Source organism: Equus przewalskii, chromosome 3, assembly GCF_037783145.1.
Source record: "Equus przewalskii isolate Varuska chromosome 3, EquPr2, whole genome shotgun sequence".
NCBI lineage: Eukaryota > Metazoa > Chordata > Mammalia > Perissodactyla > Equidae > Equus > Equus przewalskii.
In genome coordinates this window covers 44,302,464-44,328,164 of record NC_091833.1, presented here as the reverse complement: position 1 = coordinate 44,328,164, position 25,701 = coordinate 44,302,464, and the positions used below count along the sequence as shown (strand labels likewise).

The 25,701-nt window shown below is 36.3% G+C and overlaps 1 protein-coding gene across 4 annotated transcripts in view; it reads left to right on the top strand.

Annotated features, from left to right (window-relative positions):
* Nucleotides 1–25,701, top strand: part of SMARCAD1 (SNF2 related chromatin remodeling ATPase with DExD box 1) — a 79,314-nt gene that overhangs the window by 6,560 nt on the left and 47,053 nt on the right. For all 4 annotated transcript variants that reach the window (XM_008522337.2, XM_008522339.2, XM_008522338.2 and 1 more), the window contains exons 3-5: nucleotides 10,373–10,550; nucleotides 17,430–17,601; nucleotides 20,641–20,707. In XM_008522337.2, coding sequence (XP_008520559.1) covers nucleotides 10,373–10,550; nucleotides 17,430–17,601; nucleotides 20,641–20,707 — 417 coding nt within the window. The remainder of the gene's footprint in view (nucleotides 1–10,372; nucleotides 10,551–17,429; nucleotides 17,602–20,640; nucleotides 20,708–25,701) is intronic.

Sequence of the window (25,701 nt, the reverse complement as noted above, 5' to 3'; positions counted from 1 at the left end):
CAAGAGTATGGGAATGGGAGCACAGCCGCACTGTTTAACCTTGCAAAGGAGCAGAGACACATTTTCCCTGGAGGGAAAAGTGAAAGACAAAAATCGATGGGTTCTTAGATCATTTAGAGGTTAGAATGGAGGAAAGTTTTAGTTTATGCTTGATGACTTTCTTTTCTTGGTGAAATAGATCGTCCTGTAAAGTCATTGCTGTTTTAATGTGGTTGCCGTGTTGAACGTTAGATTTTTAATTAGTGAGAGAAAGAATTGAAAATCATACCACTTATCAAAAAAATTTCCAGAGCACTGTCTGCCACATAAAGGTTGTATGCTCTTCAGTAAGACAGCAGTGTTTGGGGACTTCACTTCCTTTGTCTAGATGTTCTCTGAAGTCCCTGCAAAGAATAAATGGCTATGATCCTTTGAATGCTGAAGCCGAATGTATCATTTTGGTGTTGATTCTATAACCACCACGAGATACTCAGTCCTTTTTAGGTGTGTGTGGCCAAAATGTGAATCATCGCTATATGTTTAGATAGTCACTCTAGCGTCTTAATGTCTGCTAGTGTTAGTTAAAAAGCGGTACTTGGTAAAAGGGTCACTGTTGAATTGTTTTAATAGAAAGTACAATGAGTACTCATGCTTAAGTAAAAATCTTAAGCACATTTTAAATGTACATCTTTTGTCTGTTTTCCTTCTCTACCTTTTTACTTTCCTTGCTTAGCTATTGTTTTCTTCAAAATAAAATGTTATATAAAAAATTAAATGATACAATGTGTAATCAAGAGAGAATCTTCTGTAATGCTTGTTTAGTTTTGGTGTTTATTCTTTCACATTTTTTTCTGCCTGTTTATATTTCAGATTTTTATGTTTATTTTTAAACTAAATAGCATTATATTAACATACGTATTGTAATGCAACTTGCTATTAAAGAATAGATTTTTTTTTTGTTACACTTTCCATGTCAGTCCATATAAAATATACTATACTTCAATTTTTTTAAATGACTACAGAGCATCGTCTTAGATAGATGTATTGTAATTCATATAGTTTCCTATTAATGGACATTGGTTGATTTGAGTTTTTTCTTCATGTTTTTGCTATCAAGAATGCCGTAGTGACCATCATTTTACGCAGATTTGTGCATATGTGCAATCTGTGGGAAAATTCCTGGAAATGGAATTGTCAGATTAGAGGGAGTCTAAGTAATATTTTAGTAATTGCCAAATCACCGTACACAAACGTTTTATCAGTTTGCACCAGACTACAGCTTGGTTTTCAGATGTCTGCTTTTTCATAACAGGCCAAAATATTGAGAACTTTTTAAATATTAGGCTAATAAGCAATTAAGTTGCTTTATTTTTTTATTTTTAAGGTTATGTATATTTTCATAAATATATTAGCCATTTGAATTTTTTTTGTGTTCCTTTGTTTTTTTCTTTTTCTGAGAAATAATTTGTAAGTCTTTTTATTGTTTTAATTCTCTGTTGTTCATGATAAAGAAATTTTACACTTTTATGTGATCAATTTGTTCATCCTTTTCTTTAAGCTTCTGGGTTTTAGATCCTGATCAGACAGGCATTCCCTACTACCACATTATAGATAAATTCATTCATATTTTCTTCTAGCACATCTGTGTTAATTATATTTTTAATTGTAGTAAAGTATACGTAACATAAAATTTACCTTCCTAACTATTTTTAAGTGTACATCTCAAGGAGTGTTAACTCCATTCACATTGTTGTACAACCAATCTTCAGAACTCTTTTCATCCTGCAAAAACTGAAACTCTCCCCATTAAACAATTCCCTCCTACCCCCAGCTTCTGGCAGCCACCCGTATGCTTTCTCTATGAATTTGACTGCTCTAGGTATGTCATGAAAGTAGAATCATACAGGATTTGTCTTTTTGTGATTGGCCTATTTCACTTTACATAGTGTCATCAAGGTTCACCCATGTTATAACATGTATCCAAATTTCATTACTTTTTAAGGCTGAAAAATATTCCATTGTATGTATGTCTACATTTTGTTGATCCCTGCATCCATGGATGGACACTTGGATTGCTTCCACCTTTTGGCTATTGTGAATAATGCTGCTGTGCACGTGAGTGTACAAAAATTTCTTCAAGACCCTGCTTTCAGTTCTTTGGGATATATACCCAGAAATGGAATTGCTGGATCATGTAAGAAATCACCATATGTTTCATAGCAGCCACACCATTTTACCTTCCCACCAGCAGTGTACAAGGGTTCCAGTTTCTCCACATCCTTGCCAACGCTTATTTTCTGTTGAGTTTGGTTTGTTTTTAGAGGGGTGGTTTTGTTGTTGTTTTTGGTTTTGGTTTTTTACTTATTTTTTTGAGGAAGATTAGCCCTGAGCCTAACATCTGCTGCCAGTCCTCCTCTTTTTTGCTGAGGAAGACTAGCCCCGAGCTAACATCTGTGCCCATCTTCCTCTGCTTTATGTGTGAGATGTCTGCCAGAGCATGGCTTGACTCGCGGTACGTAGATCCACACCCAGGATCTGAACTGGCGAACCCTGGGCCACTGAAGCAGAATGTGCGAACTTAACCACTGTACCACTGGGCCAGCCGCATACATTTCTTTCTTTTTTTTTTTCCTTAATACTTTTTGGTAAGGAAGATTGGCCCTGAGCTAACATCCACTGCCAATCCTCCTCTTTTGTTTTTTCTTTCCCCAAAGCCCCGGTGTATAGCTGGATATCCTAGTTGCAGGTCATTCTAGTTCTTTTATGTGGGGTGCTGCCACAGCACAGCTTGATGAGTGGTGCATAGGTCCGTGCCCAGGATCTGAAACGGCAGACCCCGGGCCACCAAAGCAGAGCATGTGAACTTAACCACTCAGCCACTGGACTGGCCCCTTTTTGGGTTTTTTTGATAGCCAAACTAATGGATGTGAGTTGGTTTTTGTGTTGATTTTTTTAACCTTAAATTTCATCTGGAATTTATTTTGTTATAAGGACTAAAGGGTGATACTAGTTTTCTCTTTTGCTCAGTATCACTTACTCATCAGTTGTCCCAGAACCATTTATGGACAAATCCTTTTTCTTACATTTGAAACGTCATCATTATAGTCTAAATTCCCATGTATGTTTGTATCTGTGGGCCGTTAATTTGTTTCTATAATCTTTCATTAGTTTACCACATTATTTCAAATCTTGTGTAGTGTTATGATATATGATGTTTTATAGATTTTGATTTGTTTTTTGTTGTTTTTTTCTTGCTCTTTGACCTGAAAGTTCAAAGAAGTGGTTTCTAAGTTTTCCTTTCTTTTTTGAATTTCCAGGTATCTGAAATTTTGTGTCAATGTTTTTATTAAAATTTACTTCTACTTTCAGTGTTCTGTGACCAGAGAATGTGGTCTGTCATATTTCTTCTTTGGTGAATTTACTGATATTTTATTTGTGGCCTAATACACAATTTCTGTGACAGTTCTGAGAGTACTTGGAAGAAAAGACGTAATCTAAGTATAGATTTAATTATATGCCAAATAATAGATGAGTTTTATTATTTATATATTTTTCAAACTGTGGATCAACAATGTCATAAAGTCAGTTTCTTGGGTCCTGACTAAATACATGTAACTGTTTTTTAATTGAATAGAATAAGTAGAAAATTATCAAAGTATCACTTACAGTAAAACTTATGAAACTTTTGTTTCAGTTATATGTGTCTGTCAGTGTTGAGGGTCATAATCTATTATTGCATCTGTTACAGTGGGTCTTGATCAAAAATGTTTGAAAAACGCTGTTCCATCCTGGCCTGGTGGCACAGTGGTTAAGTTTGCATGCTCTGCTTTGGCAGCCTGGGGTTCACCAGTTCAGATCCCAGGGCCAGACCTATGCACTACTTTGGAGCCATGCTGTGGCAGGCGTCTCATATATAAAATAGAGGAAGATGGGCACAGATGTTAGCTCAGGGCCAGTCTTCCTCAGCAAACAGAGTAGGATTGGTGGCAGATGTTAGCTCAGGGCTAGTCTTCCTCAAAAAACAGTTAAAAAAAAGTACTGTTCTATATCTTAATTATTTTTGTGCACTGTTATCTATTACAAGCTTAGAGAAGAGAGTTAAAGCCTCATATTTGTCTCTGTTGACTTTTTGCCTTATATATCCTGCAGTGTTTATACATTTCATTATTGCAATGCAGTTGTGACATATGTCAGTTATATTTTTATTGTGAATATAAATTATCTTATTAAAAAATACCACTCAGGTTTGACATTTTTGCCTTGTCCAATCTTAGAAGCATGACTTTATTTTTTCCTTTACATTTTCTCTGTTTATCTTTTCTTTTGGCTTAAACCTGAAATGTTTCTTCATGCTCAGTTCTCATTTCATCTTAGAGTGATGTGTTAGAAACTACTCTTTGAATTTCTTTTTTCTTCTTCTCCCCAAAGACCCCATGGCCTGATGAGTGGTGCCATGTCCACGCCCAGGATCCAAACCAGTGAAACCGTGGGCCGCCAAAGCGCAGCACACGAGCTTAACCACTTGGCCACGGGCCAGCCCCTCTTTGATCTTGTATTCAATGTATTCTTTGTTTTTTTCTAGAGCTTTCATCAGAGAGTTTAATTTATCTAATATGTTACAGGTATTTACCTCTCTACTATGACATTCAAGTTAAGATTGTCCAGATTTTATAATCTATTTTTTGGTAATAACCCTTTTAAGAAGGCAAATATAGGGGCTGCCTCTGTGGCTTAGAGGTTGGGTTTGGTTCAGCGGCTCGAGTTCACGAATTTGAATCTCAGGCATGGACCTATACCACTAGTCAACCATGCTGGGGCAATGACCTACATATAAAATAGAGGAAGATTGGCATAGATATTAACTCAGGGACAATATTCTTCAAGCAAAAAAAAAAAAGAGGAAGATTGGTGATGAGGTTAGCACAGGGCAAATCTTCCTCACCAAAAATTTTTTAAAAAAAAAAGCAAATATGTGATGTGTTTTATTTGATAGTCAGAGGAAATGCTTTGAAAGTCAGCTGCCGTGTTAGAGATGTGAGCTATGTAGAGCAATACACAATTGGAATATCAAAAGTGTCAGGGGCTGGCCCGGTGGCGCAGCCGTTAACTTCACGCATTATGCTTCTCGGCAGCCCGGCGTTCGCTGGTTCGGATCCCGGGTGCAGACATGGCACTGCTTGGCAAGCCATGCTGTGGTAGGCATCCCACATATAAAAAGTAGAGGAAGATGGGCATGATGTTAGCTCGGAGCCAGGCTTCCTCAGCAAAAAGAGGAGGGCTGGCAGTAGTTAGCTCAGGGCTAATCTTCCTCAAAAAAAAAAAAAAGTGTCACACTTCCATAAATCTGCAGGACAGTTGTAAAGATTTATGTGTTTTCATTTTACATTGGGAGATCACCTTTATGTATGGATTATCAAATTGATTTAGACTATTTCCACGTGAACTCATAATCTCCCAGGAGTGATTTTTTGTCTGTGTTTTGAGTGGTCCTTGATCTTGGACCACTTAGAAAAGTGAAATCGGCGATAGGCTTAAATGCTTCTTTTGTTTCTTGGTAGAGTTAGATATGAGAATGGGTACAATCATACTGAAAAAATTGGGGATATACAGTTGTTTTCTGTTGTGCATTCTACTAATGAGAAAGTTCATTTGGAATTTCTCCCTGGGACCTTGGAACCTTCTTGCATATGCTGATGATGTAGGTTTCCATTACCTTTGGTAATGAGAAAATATCATTTTCTGTCTTTAAAACATGATAGCCTTTTTTGTTTTTATATGAAAGGACAGGCTGTTTTTCCACATGTTCCTTTAGCATTTTGTTTATTCCTCTGTCATGGCACAAATTATGTCTCATAACATAGTTATTTGTGCACGTGGCTACTTAGCTCCTATTACTAGTTTCTTTAGGGCAAGTTGAACTATAACTCTTTTTTTTCTTTAATGTCCCCTACCTCCTGGTACGGTGTCTTAAACACAGAAGACATTCAGCAAATATCAGAACTGAATAGTAGCCAGTGTCTTCATAATTATTTCTGCTTTTCACCATTCTTTCCCTCATTTTTGTATTTTTCTTTTTTGTTTCCTGTCCTCCTTTGCTCTGCTGCTTAAAAGTGCTTCTTTGCTTTGGGTCAAAAAGCATCATTGCATCAGGGATATCTTTTTGGCCGTTGCTCTTAGCTATTTTTGCTGTTGCTTACTTCTAAAAATAGTGCAAACAAATCTAAGCATTCAGCACTATTCTAATTGTAGATTATTGACTATATTTTATATAAACAAGCTTTTACTGTGTCCCATCAGTTTTCAAAGTGTAGTCTCTGAACCTTTGTGGTCCCTAAGACCTAAAAGTGGGTCCACAAGACCAAAATTTTTCATAATAATATAAGACGTTACTTGCCCTTTCTGGTATGTTGGTATTTGCACTGATGGTGCAGAAGCAGTGGTCGGTAAAATGGCTGATGCCCTAGCACAAATCAAGGCTAAGGCTCCAAACTGTTCCAGTAATCATTGTATTCTTAAAATTTTTTAAATGCCAGTTTCTCCTAAGAATGTTCTTGATCAAACAGTAAAAACTGTTAAGTTTATAAAATCTCAACTTCTCAGTAGGCACCTTTTTAATATTTTGTGAAACAAAATGTGAACTACAGTTTGCTGCATGCTGAAGTACAAGGCTTATCTCCGGGGAAAGCATTTGAGCAGTTGCTTTGAGTTTTGAACCGAGTTTGTCTTTTTTTTTCACAGAACACCATTTTTACCTAAAGAATGACTGACAAACTACAGTTATGCAGACTTAGATCTTTAGCAGACATTTTCTCAAAAATAAGCAGTGATATCAAGGAAAACAAATGACAGTATTTATTGCAAGAGATAAAATTCCAATTTTCAGAGGAAAGTTTGGATTTTGAAAAACTGTTATTCACGACTGTGAATTTGACCATCTCCAGATATTTAGAGATCAGTGGTGATATTAATGAATGTAGTTTTTGATAAGATACCGTGAAATGTGTCAACATTTAGAAGATCTGCATTAATCAGTGAGTGAGCCAGTATTTTCCAAATGACCAATGCACATAGAGTTACAAAATAATGCATGGGTTTTAATGGAACAGAATGCAAAAGCTTATTCATATGGTTTCAGATGACACATTGAAACTAACATTTAAAACCTACCACCTGTCAAATTTGGGTTTAGTATCAAAGAAGAGTAATTGTAAAAAGGCTTTGAAAATACTCCTCCCTTCCCTAACTATATAACTGTGGGTGGCATGATTTTCTTCATTAACCTGACAAAAACAGTATACTGAAACAGATTAATTGCAGACGCAGAAATGAGAATCTGGCAATCTTCTATTTAAACCAGAGATTTTCACAAATGTACAACAATGCCACTCTTCTCACCAAAATTTGGGGAGTGAGAGGAGGGGATGTGGTTTTCTTGAAAATATTTGTGTTAGTATGTCAAGAGTTTGTTTAGTAAATATTTATTTTCTCAGTTTCTATTTTCTAATATGATAAATTTCATAGATATAACCAAAAGCTCCTTAGGGCCCTCAATTTTTTTTTGGTCAGGAACATTGGCCCTAAGCTAACACCTGTTGCCAGTCCTACTCTTTTTGCTTCAGGAAGCTTGTTGCCAAGCTAACATCTGTGCCATTCTTCCTCTGCGTGGCTTGATGAGCAGTGTGTAGTCTGTACCCGGGATCTGAACCTGTGAACCCAGGGCCGCCAAAGCAGAGCTTGCAAACTTAACCACTACCCCACAGGACCTGTCCCTGGGCCCGTCAGTTTTTAAGAGTGAAGGGGTCCTGAGTTTGAGAAATGCTGCTGTTTTACAACCTTCCCTCATCCCTGTATCACCAAACCGCCACTTCTGTTCGTCACCTGCCCGTCAGGCTGTGCGGATGCCACTTGTTTCAGTGCAGTATGCGTATTGAGTGTGTATATTTTCATGATATATATCCAGTAAAAGCTTGAAGTAATTGAGTGCATGAGGGAGAGTAAGCCACACTCTTTTTTCTGTCTTAACGAAGCATATTAAATCTTTTGTTTCAAAAATTGGTATGTCTTCGCCACATATTTTTGTACTATGATCTGTATAAAATAAGGGAATAAAATCAAAGAAAAGATGAATATATAATCAAGTTGAAGAAATGCTAGTTCTCAGAATACTCTCACTAATAGAATTTTTAGACCCTCAAGCAGTTAGGCATTTGAGTGGCTGGTTTTGAAAAGATTGTTCTTCATTTTGAATAAAGAGATTTTTTTGAGAAAAGTGGACAATCGAAATTATTTTGCCATAAGCCCTTTTAAAACAGAAAGCAAGACACTATTGTCAAACTGTTCAAATGATATGCATTAACTTTAGCTCAAATTTTTAATACAGTAAAGATCTAAATTTTTAATTTTATGTGTGATTTGTGATATGTCAGGAATGCTTTGTAAAAGCAGAGTTCATAGTATCTTTATACTTATTTTACAGGAGTTGGACTCTAATTTTATTACTTTACATAATTATCAGAATTTGTAATTGCCTTCATATTTATGTCAGTTAACATAGCTGTGATGTGTTGCAACACAGAGTTTTTCACCCAGGGCACACTACATTTATAAAATTCTTTATTGGAAAAAAACATGATTTGCTTTTCAGTGGTGTTGCTAGGACTTCATTGTAGGAAGTAAAGGAATGTTGTTTTAGTGTTCTCGAGGCAAATGGTTATGTAGGCCTTGGTTAGTGTTGTTTACAAATATAGCTCATGAACCCCATAATAATGATTGCTGTTGTTTCGTGACAGTTAATTGGGGGGGGCCAAGAGTTTTAGAGTGTGAGGATTTAGACTTTGCGCTTGGATTTCAGATCTACTGCTTTCTCCTGTATGACTTTGAACAAGTTGCTTTCTCTAAACCTTAATTTATCTGTAAAAATGTAATATAATGTGTGCCCTTGGGTTTATTGTGAGGATTAAAAATGTTTGTGTTTCACTTGAGGACTGGATAATGACCTAAAAAGTAGTTAACGGTAGCTATTGTTCTTTAAATTGACCCCTTTGAACTGAAGATTCCATGTGGTCATTGCCTTTTTTTTTTTTTTTTAAGATTTTTAATTTTTCCTTTTTCTCCCCAACGCCCCCCCCCCCCCCCCCCCCGGACAGAGTTGCACATCTTAGTTGTGGGTCCTTCTAGTTGTGGCATGTGGGATGCTGCCTCAGCATGGCCTGATGAGTGGTGCCATGTCCACGCCCAGGATTCAAACCGACGAAACGCTGGGCCGCCTGCAGTAGAGCGCACGAACTTAACCACTCGGCCACGGGGCCGGCCCCTCGTCATTGCCTTTTAAAGTGTTCACTAGACCAGGGCTCTGACTGCTTTTACTTCAGTATGAGTTCCTTAAATCTGATCTCTCTCCTCAAATTTATAAGGGAGGATAAATTTGGAACTCAGCCCTTGGAGAGAGGAGACCTTGGTAGAATATGGACACAGACAGATGATGCCAACTTTATTAGTTGTGAGGGCTGCCATAACTAAATACCACAGAATGGGTGGCTTAAACAACTGGCCTGCTTTTTTCCCACGGGTCTTGAGGCTAGCATTCCAAGATCAAGGTGTTGGCAGGTTTAGTTTCATCCGAGTCCTATCTTCTTGGCTTGCAGATGGCCACCTCACTGTGTCCTCACATGGCTTTCCTCCATGCACACACATCCTTGGTGTCTCTCTCTTCTTATAAGGACATCAGTCATATTGGATTAGGGTCCCGCCCTAATGGTCTTATTTTAACTTAATCACCTTTGAAGGCCCTATCTCCAGATAGAGTACATTTTGAGGTACTAGGGGTTGGAACTTCAACACAGGAATTTTGGAGGGGACATAATTCACCCCATAACACCAGCGTTTGCATGAGAACTAAGGTTTATTGGATGCTGGCCATCTGCCAATTACTGAACTAAATGCTTAATGTATATCATCTGATTTTATGAGCACATTAGCCCTGTGATTATTAGCATATCTGCTTCATGGGTGAGGACAGAGACTAGATAAGTAACTTGGCTAAGAGACACAACTGAAATTGAACTGTTTGGGGCTCTAGTGTTCATGTTCTCTTAGGCAAGAACTGGATACTAGGAAATATAAGCATAGAGAGAAAAGGTTTAGAATATGAAACGCAAACCTCTGTTTTGCAGTTTCCACTAAGGTCTTGCTAGTAAGTAATCTGTGAAATAGAAAGTTGTTTAACACCAGCCCTGGTTGTCTTAATTTTTTCTTCAAAAAGCAGTAGGAATTTTTGGTTTTAGAATGGGAACAGTGAATAAAGTTAAAGATTTTTAGCACATGATTATAATTATCAAAAACAAATTTTTCTTTTCAAATTGCTCAAAATGCCTTTCTTCTTTTTCTTTTGCAGAAGATTCTAGTGTTCCAGAAACTCCAGAAAATGAGAGAAAAGCAAGTATATCATATTTAAAGAATCAAAGAGGAATCCAGTATATTGATTTGTCTTCTGATAGTGAAGATGTTATTTCCCCAAATTGCTCTAGTACAGTTCAAGAGAAAAAATTCAACAGAGACACAGTGATTATAGTGTAAGCAGCTTAATGGATTCACTATATGTGCATGTGTAAGAGTTGTTTCAGAAAGAGTTATTTAATATGAAATATTTTGGTGACTTCCTCTTTTCTTTTTTTGCCTTTTCCCTACTGCATCTTGGTTATTTTTCCCTAACTTGGAGATGTAGAGAGGTACTGGGTATGTGTTTGTGTGTTTTTCTGGATAACAGTGATTTTCAATAAAAAGTTTAGTGAGAAGAGATATTTGGTGTTTTTTTAGCCCTCTATAGATAGGGAAATTATTTTAACAAGTATGTTTGCTCATCTATAACTGCTTTATGATTTGCTCTTGAGTCCCAGAGTCAAATCATTTTAACATTTTTTGGGCACATTCTCTGAGCTAGCATGGAGCTTGTATTATAGTCAGGTAGAAAGACAATAAACAAGTGAAAAATGCAGTAGGTCAAATAATAAATATTATGGGCGAAAGGGAAGGGAAATTCAGGGTTCAGGGCCATGGGTAAGGGCGTGGTTTTAAAGAGCACTGTTGGAAAAGGCTTTGTTGAGAAGACGATGCTTGAGCAAAGACCTGAAGCGGGTGAGAAAGTGAACCATCTGGATATGGTCGGGGAGGGGTGGTATTCTGCACTGGGAGTCGTCTGTTTAAGGACCTAGAAGTCATATTAGGCCTGGTATTCTTGAGGAAAGTGGGGGGACAAATGATAGAGAGTGAAGGACCTGAGGCCACAAGGTAAGGAGTAGGGTCGAGGAGGGCCTTAATCATGTTAAGCCCACGGGCTGTTTGACTTTTATTCTAAATGAGGTGGGAAGCTAATGGAACGCATTGAGCAGAGGTGTCAAATGATCTGACTTAGGAGTTTAAAAGGTCTTTGAGGCCGTAGGGGAGCAGTAGTAGAAGCATGGATACTGTTGTTGTAACCCAGGCAAGAAATGATGGAGGCTTAGACCAGGCTAGTGCCTATGGAAGCGATAAGAAGTGGTTAGATTCGGGATACACTTTGAAGGTAGAACAGAGAGGATTTATTGATGGATTTCATATGGGGTGGGAGAGAAAGGAGTCAAGGATGACCCTAAGATTTTTGGCCTGAGTAACTGGAAGCATGGAGTCACCATTAACTGAGATAAGGAATACCGTTTTGGGTGTGGTGCGGGATGAAAGAAAGAGCAGTTGGGTCTTGAACAAAGCTGTGATTGAGAAGACTTAGACGTCTAAGCGGAGGTGTCAGGTGGGGAGTTGGATTTGGGACTTTTGCGTTCTGGGGAGAGGTGTAGCTTACATATCTAAATTTAGGAGCTGTGAGAATATAGATTTGATATTTAAAGTCTTATGATTAGGTGAAATCACTAAGTGACACTAGTGTAGCTGGAAAAGAGAACATCTCTTGGTTTAAGGACATAAGCCAGAGGACCTCTGGATTTTAGGAATGGGGAGATGAGAAGAAACCTATAGAAGGTTCTAAGAAGGAGTAGTCATTGTGGTAAAAGTCAGAAGATTGTGTGATCAGGAGCTCAGTGAAGAAAGTGTCGCAAGAAGTAGTGAGACATTGAGACTCCCACTGCTAAGGGGAGGATTTGCTCTTCGAATGAACTTCTTTGTGTCATCTAAAATAAAAAATAAACTTCACTCTAAAATAAAAAATGGTGGAGATCCTGTGTGGGTAATCCTAAGGAAAGTTGAGGTATTAGGACCCCAGTTTTTGTATTTTATTTTTAAAAAAATTGAAAGTTACAGAAAAGTTGCAAAAATAAGGTAATCAACTCTCACAGTTCTTTCAAAAAGTTTCATTTGTAGTTAACATTTCCCCACATTTGCTTGTAACCTTCTTCGTAATTAAGAGTTAGAATTATTACTGAATCCTTTGCCTCTAATAATTTCACATTTATCTTCTAACAAGGTCATTCTCTTAGATAACAGAAGTAGCATTTCAGATTCAGGAATACCAATTAACATTGGTATAGTACTATTGCCTATTAGAGAGTCCACACTTAAATTTTACCAGTTATCCCAAGAGTGTTCTTCGTGGTAGTACTACTAAAGTTCTGGTTTGTAAATAAGAAATGTACCCTAGAATGTAAATCAAGAGACTGATTCCTTCACTAAGAAAGCCTTGTAATGGAAAAAAAATCAGCTGAACTAAGCATTGTGCTTAGTAATGTAGTTGTTTTACATTCTGATTTGAGTTCCTTATCTTGTCGCAGGTAGATTAACAAACATTTTGAGTCTGCAGACTAGCAGTCAGTCCACGGACCGTGCTTCAATTACTGCTTTATAGTAATTTGTTTTCCCCGGCATCACAATGTTGGATTTAGTTTGTCGTATCTCTTCAGACTCATTTAATCTGAAACAGTTTCTCAGCATTTTTTTGTTTATCTTGATATTGGCCTTTGAACGTTAACAGGCCAGTTTTTTTTAGCATGTCTCTCAATTTATACGTACCTGATGTTTTTTCATAATTGAATTTAGATTAAGTGGCAGGAATACTACATAATGATTTTGTGTCCTTCTCACTGTGTCTTGTTAGGATGCACACTCATATCAATTTGTCCCATTATCGGTGAAGTAAACTTTAACCATTCAGAAACCTGTTCCTATAAAGTTAACATTTTCCTCTTTGTAATGATTACACTGTGGGGAGAAACTTTGAGACTGGGTAATAATCCTTTTCCCTAGCAGACTTTCACTCAGTAGTTTTAAATCAGCTATTACAATGATAGTTGCAAAATGGTGGTATTCCAACTAGCATTCTAGAACTTACACTTTAATTATTTGGTATTCTACAGAGTTTTCTCTTTTCTTCCTATTTAGTCATATATTTATATAGTATAGTAAATACAAAAATGGGATTCATAGATGCTTATTCAATGGATTATAATCCATTACTATCATTAATTCATTTTGATGCTCAAATTGCTCAGTTTTGACAAGCAAGGGCCCCTTCAAGCAGGCTCTGGTTTTGAGAGGGTCCTATGATTTTTTGAGCCTTTCCCTTCCGGCACAAGATGTTCCAGACTAGTACTTTCCCTGTCCTAGCCTGAAATTAGAATTAGCCGTTTCTCCAAGTAGCACTGGTTCCTCTTAGTAGGGAGTGGTATTTGAAAATCTGGGGACTAGCCGTGTTCTTTCTTTGCTCTTGGGTGAGGCAGGGGTTATGTCACTGCCCTTTAAGCAGAATGGGCTAGGAAATGAGAGAGAGGGAGGGGGAATGTGTGGTGGTGTTTTGCTGTTTTTTTAAATCATGAGATGTGATGTTACCTTTAATTTTAATCTACCACCACAAGGCTCTTCCTTGCCTCCTGTATTTCCTTCTGTGACTGTGAAAACTCTGCTTCCACCAATATCAGTATATTTACTAGTTTGCTCAATTATCCAACATACATAAAATAGTTTCAGAATTGCTGTAATCATACCACTTGACCATTAAGCCCACTATGAGTTCAAAATTTGTTTATAAGTTTTATTTGTCTTTTAGATTGAGGGTATATGGTCAAAGTACTTGGATTAAATTTTTCTCTGTGTTATTCACTTGAACTATAGTTCAGTTCATTAATTTCTGTTTGTATTCCTTTTAGGGTTTTTCCTTTGTCCCTTTTTTTTAAAAAATTATTTTTATTTAAGATATTAAATATATAAATATTTAAGATATTAAAAAGATTCCAAAAATCAAAACTCTGCATAGAGTGTGAACTCATACATGTGCTCAGAGAAGTATTACTTTTGTTCCTTCTCCTTCCAGCCCCCACCCACCCCCACCTCAGAACTAACCAGTTCGTTTGGTTTCTAGTAATAGTTTATTTTTCTTTCCTATGTCTCTTTTCTTCTTGTTTCTTATACAAAAGCACACTACATTCATATATATGTATATACTTTTGTTCTTTACTTTTTTCCACTTAGCAGTGTATGTATTCTGGAAATCATATCAGCTCATAGGAATCTTTATTCTTTTCTACAACTCCATAGTACTGCATTGTGTGAATGCTCCATAGTTAGAATCAGTACCTATGCATGGCCCATGGGCCATTTTGGTTATCAGGGTTTCTTAACCTTGACACTCTTGACATTTTGGGCCAGATCATTCTTTGTTTGAGGAGCTGTCCTGTACATCATAGTATGTTTGGCAGAATCGCTGACTTCTACCAGCTAGATGCCAGTAGCACCTCTCTAGTCAGGACTATCAAGAATGTCTCCAGACATCACCAAATGTCCTCTAGGGGCAAAACTGCTGCCCTTTTGAGAATCACTGATAGAGGTAATAGTCAGAAACTCTGGCAGTTGATGAAATCTCCCAGGAAGCATTAATAGACAAAAAGGAGCTGAAGATAGAATCCTAGTAACACTGGCAATTCAAGAAGGTAAACAAAGGAAGAAAAGCCTCCTGTAGAGATTAAGGTTAGGTTGAGAGGTAAAGGGAAGATCAGAAGTAATAATGCTGCAGAACCATGGGGTGATGGTAGGGGTGGGACAAGACTTTTAAAGAGCAACAGTGTATGGGACCGCAGAGGAATAGGTAACCAACGAAAGGTTTTTATCACAGTCAGCATTTTAGAGAATATTATTGCCCTTAGTGAGAACAATTTCACCAAAGCGGTAGGGCTGAAGATATAAAAAGTGAGTTGAGAACTATATAGGAAATGAGGAAGTAGAAAATCAGTCTTAAAAAATTTGTGAAGGAGACGAGAATTTGTTTATTTCACTGCTGTGTCCATAGTCCCTAGAACTCCTGGCACATTGAATTAATGCAATCCTGAGCACATCGGAGACTTGGGAGGAAGAGCTTAAGGAGAGAGACAAGATTTGGGAGAGAAGATAGTAGATAGTTAAAGCAGGATCCTGTAGGAAGCAGAAAGGGCTAGAATCCCTGAGCACTGAGAGGAGACTTCACCTCCAGCGAAAGGGAACAACTTTATCTGAGACCAGGTAAAAGAACGCGAAGTGGGCAATCTTGTTCTTGTGGATTTTTACTTTTATGTTTAAAGCTTAAGGCATATAAGAAAATGAAAGAATATATAACGAACACCTACATACCTACCACCTAGATTTAACAGTTGTTAACATTCTTCCTTGTTTGTTTCATTGTTTCATCTATTATTATTATTAGCTGAGGTATTTTAAAGTAAATTATAGACATCACAACATTTCTCTCCTTAATACTTGGTTATACACCCCCCTACTCCCCCCAAAACACTATTGTTATCAATGAAAAATTCTCTAAATCATGTGATTCCCAGTTTATATTCTCATTTCATGTGTGTCGTAGCTTGTCGTTCAAACTAGGATCCAAAACAAGGAACATCCATTGCATTTGGACATTACAACTCTCAACTCCCTTGATCTTGAGAAGTCCACTTGCCTCCTCTCCTCTCCTTTAAGGATTGCAACTTTTTAAAGAGACTAAGTCTCAGAGAAAATAGATTTTTCTGATTGTTTCCTCATGATGGTATTTAATGTATTTCTCTGTCACGTGTATTTCCTGTGACCTGTTACGTTAAATCCCAAGGTATGATAAGATTCATGGCCAATGTTAGTACTTACGTCAGAGGCATCTGAGTTTGATCATGAGTCTGATCACTAGGTTAAAGTTGTCATGGCCACAAGAGTAAGGACCTTTAAAGTGGTTATCCAGGGCAGGAATTGTAAATGGATTCCAACCTCAATGCTTTTTATTTTCTCAGTGAACTAACAGGCAAAATTAGGTAAGGAGCGTGAACGGAGTGAGGTGGAGTGAAAATTCAGAGTTGAGCACATCAGGAATGAGAAGTCTGGGTGTAATGGAAAGGGAGCACATGTGATTGTCTTCCCTAATATTGAAGGACAAGCAGAGTGATAAAAGAAGAGATTTATTTTATTTTGTTACTTTAGAGCATTCTTAGATCAAGATTCAAGAAGTCAGCCTAGAATCTTGTTCAAATGCATATTCCTGATCCTTGGGAACCTGCTTTTAAATGTTTTCAGGAGATTCTTAGGCATAACCAGTGCCCTAACAGGGACAACTGAACTAACATGAATGGGTATAGAGAAGTTACTAAAATACAGATTCTGGATCTGTGTCTAAGAGAGCTGTCCAAAAATAGAATTAGCTGTATAACAAAGTCTGCATTATCTGACACTAGGAATATACTTAACTATGTTCTCACCTTGCTGCTTTCTCTGATCTTTATAACTTCTTCCCATTTGTTACACTTCTACTTTCTCATCTCCATAATACCTACCATGGTAGAAAACCAAAATTTCAAAATGAGATTTTTCTGTTTGGGAGATACAGGAGTAAGATTTGGCACAAAATATCTTTTTCTCTAGGATAAGCACAAAAACTGAAATGGAATGAGGTTGAAGTTAGTTGTTGTAGAATAAAGCCTCATATGGAATAAATGCTCCCTATCTGCTAAAGAAATGTTTTGTTCCTGGCAGAGATTCTGATACTGAATCAGACCATTGCAATTGTAACATTTAGATTCTGATCACCTAGGTAGGCTGTGAAAATTCTTTTATCTTTGTTTTAGTGTAGGCTTCATAATTTCTCAGGAGCAACATGACAACACTCATGTTTTATGCAGAGTACAGGTGAAAAAAAAGGAGTAGGAAAGAGAAGGTGGGCATGCAATAAATGTGTGTGGATTGTAACAAAACAAATGCCAGGTATTTTGTTGTTCTTTTCCATCCCAGCCCAGATAACTTCAGATATTTTCAAAGTATGCCGACTTTCGGAATGTAGATTTATATACCTAACAATACTGAAATGAAAAAGTTGTTTTAATTTTTGATAGGTATGGACTGCATTTAATATAGAAAATAACTGCAGATATGCTGTATTATATGTACACATATATGTTCATTTATAATAAAATAGCACTAGTAAAAGATTAAAATATTGTTTTTTTCTCTGAAAATATTTTTAGTTCTGAACCTTCTGAAGATGAAGAGTCCCAAGGCCTTCCTGCCATGGCAGGTAGAAATAATAATGATATTTCAGAATTGGAAGACCTTTCGGAATTGGAAGACCTTAAAGATGCTAAGCTTCAGACCTTGAAGGAGCTTTTTCCACAAAGAAGTGACAGTGATTTGCTTAAGGTTATACCCTTTGATAGTAATTGGTTATTATATCTGTAATAATAGAAATCTCTCCAGTATCCAGTGCTGTATTTAGTGCATAGTCATTTTTCAAAAGATATCTTATGTTTGAAGATAATTATTAACTTTTATTTTATGTAATAGTAAAGGTAAATGCCAGAGATTTAGTTGGTGAGAGTCAACTTGTTAATAGGTGAGGTTCATTCACCTATAAATAATGTAATAATTTGAGCTTCCCTCAATAGCTCACATAGATTTTGAATTTTTTTGTGTTTAAATGGTTCTAAAATTGGGACAAACCCTTCTCCTATCTCCCACTAGAAACTCTCGGAAATGTCAAGAGGTTTTTGTTTTGTTTTTCATAATGACAAGGGGTTGCTGTTGATGTTTAGCACTGTGGGGCCAGGGGTGTAAACACCCTGCAATACTGAGGCAGTCTTGCATAACAAGAGAATTTTCCTGCCAAGAGCACCCTTGCTGAGAAACGTTGATTGGACTATAGAAACAAAATTAAGTCATTGTGATTGGACTGTAATAAATATCTCTTGTTATGAGAGTAAATAAAAATAAACCATTCAATTAAATTTTAAATAGAGAATAAATCTCTGAAGGTACGTAATAGTTTATCCTTAACTCTGCCACTTACCAGTTGAATGATGTTAGGGGAATCGTTTAATTGATAAATACAGATCACGTTTGTATTTATCATCACTGCCACCATCCCCAGTTCCCCTCCCCTAATCTGAGTCTTAGCAGGTGCCATGTCTTTATGGGCTAGGTAGGTGATTCTGAAAGGGTGGACACTGGCGTACCATATAGTGCCTGCTTTTCCTGAAAGGGCAGCTGCTCCTTAGCTTCAGCAGGACGTGGCCATGTGATATCAGTGATAGCCCATTTTTATCACATATTCAGATTTTTCAAAAAAAGTGAAAAGCCTGGATTTTTATTTAGTGTTGATCATCCATTTAATACCTTTATTGGATATAATTTACATGCCACAAAGATCACCTATTTAAAGTGTTTAATTTACTGGCTTTTAGTATGTTTACAAAGTTGTGCAATCAGCAGCATAATCTTAATTTGAAACGTTTTAATCATTCTGAAAAGAAGTCTTGTACCCATTAGCGGTCACTCCCCATTTCCCTTCCCAAGCCCTAGGCGACCACTAATCTCTGCCTTTATAGATTGGCCTATTCTGGACAATTTGTATAAATCAGATCATACAATATGTGACCTTTGGTGACTTGCTTCGTTCTCTTAACATATGATTTTGAAGTTCATCCATGTTGTATCAGTACTTTGTTACTTTTTATAGTAACTAAAGAAAGACAAAATCAAAAACACTGTTCAGGCCAAAAAAGAACATGTCTGAATCAAAGGTGGTCCTGGACCTGCTAGTTTGAATTCTAAGTGTCGATTAAATTCTTCCTATTCTCTGATATTTTTAACATGAATTTGTTTTTCCCAGATCATTTTGATCCCTTCTTACTGTTAGCTAAATGAAACTTTAGTGGTCTCCTAAGTCTGCATTTTTCCCTACTAGCATGTTATATGCCTCCTGGGGTGATTTTTTTTTCCAGAAAAAGAAGGGAAGAAATGTAGCCACTAGTAGCAACACTTACAGTGTTGGAAAGAACTTTCAACAGAATAAACGCGATAGAGTATTAAAATATTAAACATAAAGTAGCAAGTCTCAGTTTAAAAATACGTTAGCTTGATTGCCAATTTTTCGTGTAGTTCAAGGGGATTTATTTCCTGTAGAAATATTTATCTCTAATTATGTTGTTATAATGGCAAAATAGGATTGATACACAGACTTTGTATGTATGTTTCATTAATTAGTATCTGAAATTTTGGGAATTTAGCCTATCACTTGCTCAAAAGCAGAGTACTCTCTTGAAGTAATCTGGATTTCAAGTGATCCCCATCATTTCAAGAGACTTAAAGATGACATGTATGAATTACTCTACGAAGACTTTTAGACCCATATAAAAGAATTCATAAGTTAACAAAATATAAATTTAGTCTTAGGCTTGATAAGAATGTCTTTTGGCTATTTTGAAAATGAGGGATTTTGAGGATCCAAGATTAGGAGAAGTAGTGTAGAGGAGAGCACTCTTTGGTTTAAGGCTCTTTCATTGAATACAAAAATAGCTTATTTAAAAAAGTAAGATTTTTTAAAACAAGTAACTCATTGAAAATATAGGAAACTATAGCAAGAGAAAACTACAGGATGTTCACTTCCTTCTGAAATCCAAAATGTTATAGAACAGTATAAAAAATGGCATACTGAAACTGTCAGTTATCTAAGTAATATATGAATATGTTCTTGAACAAATTCAAGCAATTCAGAAATAGAGTAACAATCAAAAGAGCCCTTTATCCCACTCATCTTAAGAAGTATTAGATTTTAAAAAATGTAGGATTGTGGCTTATTTTTTCAGAAATCAATACTGTAAATGTCTGTCAGTCTCTCATGTGCACGCGTACATACACAGTGACTGGACACGTAAGTAGGAAGTTTGTAAGGCTTCAGTGCACAACCGTCTTGAATAGAGTGTACATATTTGACTATATTTTAATTTTTCCTTTATAGTAATAAGTAAATCTGATACATTTTAAGATGCTTAGACAAATTCAGATTTTTTTTAGATAAACTAGGTTTTCTGAAAATGTATCATAGGACTTAATGAATTTAAACTAGGACATACGTATTCCTCTACCTTGTGTATATTTAATATTTTTGTTCTTAAATACAGTCATGTGCCGCATAGTGACTTTTTGGTCAACAACAGATACAACACTTACACGACGGTAGTCCCGTAAGATTAGCACCATGTAGCCCAGGTGTATATAGCCTGTACCATCTGGGTTTGTGTGAGTACATTCTGTGATGTTCACACAATGGTGAAATTGGCTAACAACACTTCTCAGCCCATATCCCTGTTGTTAAGCGATGCGTGACTGTGTTTTGATAACTTTGTGAAATAATTCTTCTAGTGTTATTTTTTAAATGTTAATCTTTTCTCATTCTGTTAGTTGATTGAATCAACAAGCACTATGGATGGAGCAATTGCTGCTGCCTTGCTGATGTTTGGTGATGCAGGTATGTCCGACTTAGTTTCAAGACAAGTTGATATATTAGTTATATAATAATGAACATCTTCTCATTTTTAATATTGCTCTACAATTTACCAAGCTCCCTCATGAATTCTTAGAGGAGCCTTATGAGGTATTAATAGCTTCAGGTTTTTTAGACGGTTGAGTTAAAGTTAACCTTAAGAAGATTAAGTGACTTACCTAAGGTCATACAGCTATTTGGGAACTGAATTTTCTGGGTTGATTTTTTTTCACCCCCATAAAAGAGGAGAGGTGGTTTTTCATTGTAATTTTATTTGTTTTCTACAGATGAAATCTCGTATCAGTGAAGTTTTAGACGGCATATTTTCTTTCTTGTGTCCTTTCTAATTGCATTGTGGTTTTATTTACAGGTCTGCAAATCTGTGTCAGTAGGAACATAATGTCTTGTGGAAAGTCCTAGCTGGTAATCAGCATTCCTTCATTTAGTAAATATTTATGCTATGTTCCAGGCTTGAGATACAAAAATAAATGCACTCAAAGGAGCTTGCAATATAAAACCACCTCCAATTTTTTTAATAAATGCTATCTAGATTTTTTTTTCTCACTTGTACATACCAAACAAAAAATAACCTGTAATCACACCACAAAAAATGTATTTAAGGAATGAAAGCAAGCCCATATGCATTAACCACTTTTAAATTTGCTTTGTATAGCATTCTCCAACTTTTCCTATTCTTATACACAACATTATATAATACATACACATTAGGGTACAAAATGTAATTACAATGTTGATTTGGATTAAAAAAAATCATTTGATGATTTGTCACGGCAACCCATCAGTACAATCAGATATATCTAATTAAAAACAATGGCTCCATAACATTCCTCTGTGACTACCCATAGGATTAGTTTATTATTTCTCTATTAATTTGCATTTGTTTGCATTATTTCTTATTCTAGTATTGAAATAAATAGCCTTATAAGTAAATCTTTATGTTAGTATTTCTGTAGGCTAAATGTCAAACTAGAATGCTAAATCATAGGGTATGCACATTTAAAATTTTAATATGTACTTCCATATTACTTTTTTAAGCGTTGTGCCAGTTTATGCTTTCATCAACAGTGTGTGAATAAATGCCCGTTTCCCTAAGTGGATTTTTTCCAGTTTTTAAAATTTTTTTTGAAACTTAAAAATATATACAAAAATACAAAATAGTATAATATGTTCCCATTGGCCCATCCTCTCTCTTTAACAATTATCTACCTCTTTTTACCCCCACTAAGTAGATTATATTAGAGTAGATTCCAAAGATGATATTATTTCATTCACATGATGTATTTTAATTCTAATTTTCTCCACTTTGAGCAAAGGAACAGTATTGTGTTGTGTGGTGTGTGGGAGCTGTCTACACAGAATGTTAAGATTCTTCCTTTTATTTACTAGCTGTGTGACCTTGGGCATTGTTACTTAACTCTTCTATGTGTCTGTTTCCTTAGAAGTAAAATAGTATGATAAAAGTACCAAACTCATAGGTTGTTGTGATCAAGTTAATGTGCAGTTCTCATGGTGCGTGATATATAGCAAGTACGTAGCGTGTGTTCGTGGTTACTTGTTCTGGAGGGCCGTCTGATGATGAAGATGGTGCGGGAGAAGGCTGCCCGTGTCTTCCTCATGACCATACCCTAGCGCTTGCTGTAAGTTCCTGAGGGAGGCTCAGTAACATTTGCTGAGTTACAGAATGGCTAGGACATTTTACATATTCTTTCCTGTCCTCATATCTCAATATTCCATAATCTTTCCATTGAAAAATTTGTAGAATAACTTTACTCCACAGTAGTGTCTAATTTTGTTTTCTCTTGAGCAGTTTATGTCGTTCAACTTATTCATTAGTTTAACAAATAATTATTGTGCACCTACTGCTCAGTGCCAGATGCTACTTTAGGCACTGAGGATACGTAAGGAAACAAAATGGACAAAACCCTGCCCTCATGGAGTTTACACTCGCCGTTAAATTTGAACTTCAGCTGAGTTTTTTTCTTCTCATTCTTATACTGTACTTTGATGTTATTTCTTTTTAAAAAAATGTTACGTGGCAAATTACAAGGAAAGAGGATATCAGGGTTTCCTTGTTTTTTAAGTAAACTTCCATGCTTCCTCTTGGAATGGACAGGAAGTCATATCAGTCATTTTCATCGTTACACTTTTGAGGTGATGTATGGGATGACAGCTTTGTCTCACCAAAATAAGATAACCTTCAATATACTGTATCATCAGGATGAGAAGTATTTTTGATATATTAGGACAGTTTTCAACAAAAGGCCTTTTAAACACCTGTAAGAGTTCTTAGTTCCACAAATCATGATGTTGGACATTGTTTTTACCCCAAATTATAATCTTTTATAGACAGTATCATCCTGCATATTAAAGAATAAGGATGTCTTTTATGCGTTGTCTTCTGAAAGTTTTCATTTATGAATACTAAGTTATAAAAACAAAAAATATATATCCAAAGTTTTAACCCTACTTTAAAAGGTAAAAATAGAATTTATTGATCTTGCCAGGAGTTTCTATAGCTATTTCTTCCACTTCTCTATATCTGTATGAGTAGTCAAAACATTTTTATGTGACTGTCATCTTGTTATATCTACTGTTTTGTAACCTTTTCATTTATTAGAAACATCTTTCCAGGGCCGGCCCGGTGGCGCAGCGGTTAAGTTCGCACATTCCGCTTCTTGGTGGCCTGGGGTTCGCTGGTTCGGATGCCGGGTGTGGACATGGTACCTCTTGGCACCCCATGCTGTGGCAGGCGTCCCACATATAAAGTAGAGGAAGATGGGCAGGGATGTTAGTTCAGGGCCAGGCTTCCTCAGCAAAAAGAGGAGGACTGGCAGTAGTGAGCTCAGGGCTAATCTTCCTCAGAAAAAAGAGACATCTTTCCATGTTATTTTATTTTTAAAAGTATACCTTTGGGGCCGGCCCAGTGGCGTAGTGGTTAAGTTTGAATGCTCTGCTTCAGCAGCATGGGTCACAGGTTCAGATCCCAGGTGCAGACCCAGCACCATTTATTGAGCCTTGCTGTGGCGGCGTCCCACATAAAATAGAGGAAGATTGTCACATGGGTTAGCTCAGTGACAATCTTCCTCAAGCAAAAAAAGAAGAGGAAGAATGCCACTAGATGTTAGCTCAGGGCCAGTCTTCCTCACCAAAAAAAGGAGGAAAGAAAAGTCTGCCTGAGTCTTTGTAACCGTGGCATTTATGTTTGTATCCTAATTTATGTAATATCTTATTGATGGGTATTTAGACACTTTGGTAGAATTTTGTATGTATGCAAAGTGATAGAAAATGCACGCTTTATGTCAGTTTTGTGGAATAAATTTCTAGAAATTTATAAGGATTTTTTTTTTTTTTTTGACGAAGATTAGCCCTGAGCTAACATCTGCTGTCAATCCTCCTCTTTTTGCTGAGGAAGACTGGCCCTGAGCTAACATCCGTGCCCATCTTCCTCTACTTTATATGTGGGATGCCTACCACAGCATGGCTTGCCAAGTGGTGCCATGTCTGCACCTGGGATCCAAACCAGCGAACCCCGGGTCGCTGAAGTGGAACGTGCGCACTTAACCGCTGTGCCACCAGGCCAGCCCCAGGAATTGTTGGACTTAAAAATATACGCATCTAAAATTCTGAGATGTATTATTTAGATTGCCTTCCAGAAGAGCTGTGACAATTCATAATGTTTAAAAGTGCCTATTTGCCCACAGTCTGCTCGGACTGTCCATTCACTGCTCTTTACTCTTGGGGAAAAAAAAAAAACTACTATATTTTATTATTTAATTAATTAATGAGGTTAAGCATCTTTTCAGTTTTTTTCCTGTTGAACTGCCTACTTGTGTTCTTTTTTCATATTTTCTTTAATTTCATGTTTTATTTTTCATTTTTGACTATTGTATTTAGGTGAAATTTATTTTTATCTGGAGTGTGAGATACATCCCTAACTTAGTTTTTTTTTCCCCCTGAAATTGATGATGGGGATTCCCAATAAAAGATGAGAATTTGTGAAATACATAATTTAGAAGTGGTATTTAGTGTAGAATATTAACTTGTTTTCTTTAGATATATGCAAAATTTTTAATTGATAATTATAAGTAGAATAGATTTAGATGTAGATAACTGAGCATTGTGTGCTCTTATGTAACCTTTTGTACTAAAATTTTAGTTGTACATTTTCTCCCACATTTATTTGCAGATTTTTGCCTTGTAGCCATTTCATATCTGTGTGAAGATTTGATGACATAATATTAACAAAACAAAAACCATGTATAAGCAGATAACTAAAACTCGAGAGTTTTTTATTGACAAAGCAAAGCTCTTGTTCCTTTTAGGAAAGAATTAAACATGGCTTGGTGACATGGCATAAATCTTCTAGTTTGAAGCTTTTCTCAGACTTATTTACGAGCAGTACTCACCTGTCCTCAGCAAATAGATAGGTGATGATGGGATGGTGCTGATCATATAGGTGATGGTGGAATGGTGCTTATATTTAGCCCTTTTTAAAGCAGATGCTGGAAATTAGTTGGCATATGTAGAATGAACATTTACTTTATGAAGCAAATTGGGAGAAAAAAATTTAAGCATTCATACTAACGTGTAATTACTATAAAATATTAATGGCATTTAATTTCATTATAGCCATATTATGAAATTTTTAGGCTTACAACTTAAAAGGTGTCATGTTTGTATTCATTTTGAATATTCTATTTCTACACATTTTATTTCTAATTGCATAGAGGACTAATATAATTAATACTGAAATCTGAAACCATTATAAGCTTTAGCAGATGCTTTCTTTTTGGGGGGGAAGAAAATAATTATGTATTATCTACTTATATGCCAACTACATTCTTATTTATTGTGTCTTTTAATTATCACAAGATGTCTGTGAAATAGCTGTCATTATTCAGAATTTTACAGATGAATATATTAGGGCTTAGATAAATTAGATAATTCTGCTAAAGTCA